This window comes from Henckelia pumila, chromosome 3 (assembly GCF_033568475.1).
Source record: "Henckelia pumila isolate YLH828 chromosome 3, ASM3356847v2, whole genome shotgun sequence".
Taxonomy (NCBI): Eukaryota; Viridiplantae; Streptophyta; class Magnoliopsida; order Lamiales; family Gesneriaceae; genus Henckelia; species Henckelia pumila.
The window spans coordinates 44,510,717-44,516,480 of record NC_133122.1 but is presented as its reverse complement, the minus strand read 5'-3'; the positions used below and the strand labels follow the sequence as shown (position 1 = coordinate 44,516,480).

General features: G+C 33.6%; 1 protein-coding gene across 1 annotated transcript; it reads left to right on the top strand.

Moving 5' to 3' along the window:
- The first annotated feature begins 1,194 nt into the window (after positions 1-1,194).
- Positions 1,195-4,864, top strand: LOC140887400 (light-inducible protein CPRF2-like). The gene is made up of 6 exons (XM_073294629.1): positions 1,195-1,584; positions 2,116-2,215; positions 2,940-3,144; positions 3,517-3,592; positions 3,681-3,806; positions 4,289-4,864. The coding sequence occupies exons 1-6, from the start codon at positions 1,222-1,224 to the stop codon at positions 4,688-4,690; spliced, it is 1,272 nt and encodes a 423-aa protein (XP_073150730.1). The 5' UTR covers positions 1,195-1,221; the 3' UTR covers positions 4,691-4,864.
- The last annotated feature ends 900 nt before the right edge of the window (positions 4,865-5,764 follow it).

Here is a 5,764-nt window from a genome sequence, read left to right as displayed (position 1 = left end):
ACCTTTTTAATTATAAAATGTTACTGCTTTTTTTAATTAAATCTCCTTTTCTATGGTCAATGACTCAATGCCTCGTTTTAACGTTGTCAAAAATAAATAAATGTAGTTTTCTTCCCAAACAAATGAATAATAACTATTAATAAATGAGTAAAAATTAATTTAGTATATGAACTATTGGTTAAATGTTAAATTGATATACGAACTTTTGTTAATAACTTGATTGATACATGTCCGCCTGATTCTGGTCAATTTTCGGTGATATTTATGTAAAATGTCCAATTTATCCTTTATTACAAAAAATACATATTTTATTTTAAATTTTAATTAGATATATTTATATATTATATTTTATATGTAAAAATTGATTTGATTAAGATTTTTATTTGTACATAATATTTATTATATTAGATAGATTAAATAGATTATATATTTCAACAAAAAAAATTAGATAAATTATATTAAGGCATATAATATCTAAATAATTGCAAATAAATAAATTGTATACCATAGAAAAAAAATAAATTTTTTTAGCTAAAATTTTGATTTTTGTATACATAATTTTTTCGATAATATTTTGAAAAAATATTAAATAAATAGTGATTATGATAAAATATTTTTTAATATTTTAACTATGTAAAAATTTATTGAATATATTATTTTAATAAAAATATTATGTAAGTTTTACTAAAAATTAATTTAAATTTTCAAATTATATTTATAATAAAAATTCATCAAAGCACCAATTAAACTTCGCCATAGCGTGCCACATGTTTTTTAATCAACAAATAGAAAATTGAAATTTTATTTAAACACAATAATTTTATAAGAGAACATGACTAATAATAAATTGAAAGTCGTTCTCGGTTTATTGAAGAAAAAAAATGATGAAGCTGATTTTGAAACAAATTAATATTATTTTTTTAATTAATTTGTATTATCAAAAGACTATTATACAATTTTCTTCATCATAATTTGGTCAAAATCAAGTGAACATGTATCAATTAAGCCATTAACAAAAATTCATATATTAATTTAAAATTTAACAAATAGTTCATCCATCAAATTAATTTTTACCCATTAATAAATGTTTCCCATAAATGTATGTATATATTTGTATCCCTTTGTAAAAATAATATAATAATAAATAATTTATAATAATTATTAAATTAAATTAAAATATATAAAAATAAGGATAGAGGGGTGAAGGGGAGAGAGACAGACATGGATAGGGTGTTTTCCGTGGATGACATAGCTGACCACTTCTGGTCGCCCCACCCGCCGCCGACTTCCCTCCACGATGAGGAGCCCCACCACCACCACACCGCCGCCGCGTCATCCTCATCGGAGACGATGCGGATGAATCGCAGCCATTCCGAATGGGCGCTCCAGCGATTCCTGCAGGAGGCCGCCGCGCCTGATCACACCGCTGCCCCCAATCCGAAAGACGACGAAGTTATCGAGATCAAATCGAATAAGAGTTTGGACGGGATCCCGAATCCCAATATTCCCGTTGATTCGGAGGAGTATCAGACATTTCTTAAAAGTCGCCTCGAGCTGGCGTGCGCCGCCGTAGCTTTGACTCGGGTACGACGTCACCTTCGCGATTATTAATCTTTTTTTCCATTTTGTTTTTTTTTTAAAGAATAAGCTTTCGGAGGTTCGCATGTTGCTTATGAATTGCAAACAGCTGATCATTGTCTTATGTCTTCTTGTTTGTTCCTTTTGCTTAACAGCCTTGAGTGCTGTACATCTTGGGGCTTTTATGAGTGTTTGAATCTTGAGTTATACGATCCTCAGGAAGTAGTGAAGATGCTAAGAATTGAATCTGTTAGGTTGATGCCTCATGCTTTTCCATTGAACTTTGTTTGTGCTCTATTGTTAGAATTCTCTTTTTTTTTTTATTTCTGTGCATTCACAGCCAAATTTGACTGTGTGCAGATAAATGGAATATTATCTGGTGTGAATACACAAAAATCAAAATTTGAGAATATGTAAGATGGGAGAACTGTGGAGCATAAACAAAGTTCAATGGAAAAATATTGTATCATGACTTTAAACTTTACTTTTCGAAATAAAAAAATGGACTTTGAATTGTAACTCAAATTATTTATTTAGGCCACTAATGGCAAGGCTCAAGAATCTGCAACGGCAGGAGGTTACAACAGTTCTCAGACTTTTAATGCATCACAACCGGGTTCTCATGTTAATCGTGAAGGTCAGCATGACATAGTTCTCTATCAGATTTTTATACTTTCCATGTTCAAGAGGTGCAATGATGTTTGTGGAGTATGCATTCATTTGTTAAAAAGCTTTAACCTGTATTTGGACTAATTAATCATTTCTTGAATGTGAAATGTGTGCAAGGATTCTCAGTTGGTTGGTGTTTTGTAAAATCAAGGCTGCTGTCTATTTAGAAAACTGTGAGCTATGGCACTATTTTGTGAGATAGTCCTTTGAATGACTGGTTCGGTTTTGAATGTGATTCGGAATTTCGGATCATCATTTGGTATTCAGACATTATCTGGTGTCTAATCAACACATCTAAATGAAGGAAAAACCTTCCAGCTTACGTATCCAAACTTTCGGCCTAGTTTCAATACTTGAGCACTATAAATCATAAAGTCCGGCACCTAGATTCACATTTGCGTCCAATATTACCACATAGTTTGGCCTAGGTTCATGCTTGAATCCAATATCCAAAGTTGGACGCCTAGATTCACACTTTTCTGATATCCACACATTGTTTTGGTGCCTAGATAATAATAAATCTGAATAATGTTTCGAAAATCAAAAGCTAACACTGTCAAAACATGTAATAATGAAGTTTAAATGTTTGACTGCTGAATGAAGCATCTGAGATCACTACTCCAATTCATGCAACCTGGCACAATATTGGCAATTTGTTGATCTGCTAATTGATACAAGTGTGCCCTCTGTAGCGGGTGGACAAGATTCTTCAAAGCCATGTGACAAGGAAGACGGTGGACCAGTTGGCGCACCTACCCCATCTTCAAAGTCTAAGAAAGCCCAGGTTAAGTCAACAAGTAGTGGATCTTCGGGGGAACAATCAGATGATGATGAAGCCGATGGAGAAACTGAAACAACTCAGAATATGGATCCTACCGATGCAAAGCGCGTAAGAAGGTGAGCCTACTTTTATAGTTGTTTGGTGGTTTACTTAAAAATAAAGTCGAAATTGGTTTGTGCTTTCCCTTGGCTATTTTCCGTTTAGAGTTTGCACCGATGTAGCATTGCTGGTTAAAAGTTTGATAAAACCGTTTATTAATATATTAAATACTTTTGTTGCATAGTTTGAACTTTGGGCATGTCAACGAAACTGAAATTTCTAATTTACGAAGTTAAGTTGAAACTATATTGGTCGTCGGTCGTCCTATAAAATGATCCATTCCTAGTGTGGAATATTTGAGAGTAGAAACATATTGTTTCAAATTAGCTGATCAAAAAACCAAGCTAATGCCCCAGTTCATTAATTATTTTAATTATTGTGCTATTCAGAATGCTTTCAAACCGAGAATCAGCTAGACGCTCAAGAAGGAGGAAGCAGGCCCATTTGACTGAGCTGGAGACACAAGTACACATGCACCTTTTTTTTTCTAATCTAACTTTAAAATCTCCTCTCATTAATTTCTGGGCTAGATCTTGGTTTTGCTCCTTCTTAGGTTGGTCAGTTACGAGTTGAAAACTCCTCGTTGCTGAAACGCCTCACAGATATTAGCCAGAAGTATAATGAAGCAGCTGTGGACAACAGAGTTCTGAAGGCTGACGTCGAGACTTTGAGGGCAAAGGTAGGTTAATTATACAAATGGATTTCTCTATTTCAAATTAGAGATTTCTTAATTTTTTTGAAAGAAATATAAAACGACATTGCGATCAAATATAAATTGTCATGGCATCGTCAGCGAGTAAACTAATGCTTGTAAATGGATTCTTGCCATAACTGCTTGTCTCTCTGAGTGCAGGGACTATAATTGGATTTGTGAATTTTCTAGAACATTCATTTACATGTGTGGCATTGGATATTTTGTCTAAATGTGAAGACTGTAATATTAAAATTTTCTAGTATTCTGGGCCCTTCAAAAACTTTTACAATTTGGCTCGACCTCAGAAGCTGCCATCCATGCATGAATTATTCCCCATATAATTATAACTTCAGAAGAACCTCAAATTCAGGGCCTCGATCCTTATTTTTCAACATTTTCACTCATTTTTTATGATTGGATCTGCTTTTAGACTGCACGTACATTTCATTGTACTATTCTTTTTACAGGTGAAAATGGCTGAAGAGACCGTTAAAAGAGTTACTGGATTGAATCCACTTTTCCATGGCATGTCTGAAATTTCTTCAATGGGCATGCAGTCTTTTGTGAGTAGCCCTTCTGACACATCAGCTGATGCGGCTGTACCAGTGCAAGATGATCCAAAACCGCACTATTATCAAGCACCTCCAAATAATCATTTAACAACAGCTCAAGATCACAGAATTCAAAGCGGTTCGATAGATATTCCTGTGGTGGAGAATTCACGACAGGGTGCAGCAGAAGCAGCTGGGGCAAGCAAGATTGGAAGAAGTGTTTCTATGCAGAGAGTGGCTAGCTTGGAACATCTGCAGAAGCGAATTCGTGGGGGAGGAGCCAGTTCATCTGGAACTCAGGGCACTGTAGAGAAGTGAAGCTTAGTTGAAGATCTTGACTCGAGGTTCTTCATGATTAATCCATTTCTGCAACCGCAGTGACATTTATGTATAAATTCTTTGGGACAAAACTCATTATTGTCTTCAACCTTTTGTTTGTGAAGTTATTTAAGTCAACTTATTCAAAGTTGTAAGCTCTTCAAAAGTTGGTATCTTTTCATTTCTTGGTTTATTGCATTGTTTGCGTTTACAACACAACTGCGAAACCAATGAACCATAAACAAGGAAACAATTACTTGACTCCATAAAGATTGTCTTGGTTGCATAACTTTTATCAATCTATTGATTTGAGAACAAAACTGGAAAAAATATTTAAACATCCTGAAAAACAAAGGTTAACAAAGATTAAAAATCGAAATGGATTTATATCGATTTTAATTAGACAAATGTTATCTATATTTTATATTTCTTCGAATGACAATTTGACGTGAGAACCATACTTTTATAAAGATCACTCTTAGCACTATAATGACCCAATATAGGGCCATTCTATGCTACACCGGGTGAATTTCACCCGCACTTCACCCGGTGCAGCATCCACCATTCATGGGGCCCGGGCCCCAACCAATTTGTGTGTGGGGCCCAGGCCATGAACGGCCCAGATCCACCGGGTGAATTTCATCCTGTGGATCATAGAAGCTTCCCCCAATATAAGATAGCTAAGTAGTTTTTTTGTGCAACGATGTCATGGTTCAATATTCGTGAGATGAATTTATTTCATTCATATTTACTGTGAAAATAATACTTTTAATATAAAAAATAATACTTTAACTACATAAATATTTCTTCATAATATAAGTACATAAATATAATTTAATGCTTTAAAACAATCCTTTTGTTCTTTTTTTTTTTTCGTTTACTTCATATTAATATTCACGAACAAATACTCTTAGTTTGCCTGGCTACTAATGTTCAATTCAAAAATTGATTTTTTAGTAGAATTTATATCTATATTATATTGAAATGTTGGCTTGTTTTTGTCATGAATTTTAAATAAAGTCGTTTCATGTTTAAATCAACCACCTAAAAATTACAAGTAGTAATAATCTAATT

Bases quoted from the DNA above. Each gene is read 5' to 3' on its own strand.
- LOC140887400 (XM_073294629.1), top strand. From the start codon at position 1,222: ATGGATAGGGTGTTTTCCGTGGATGACATAGCTGACCACTTCTGGTCG. The intron at 3,145-3,516 runs GTGAGCCTACTT...TGTGCTATTCAG, and splicing joins GATGCAAAGCGCGTAAGAAG to AATGCTTTCAAACCGAGAAT. The intron at 3,807-4,288 runs GTAGGTTAATTA...TTCTTTTTACAG, and splicing joins TCGAGACTTTGAGGGCAAAG to GTGAAAATGGCTGAAGAGAC.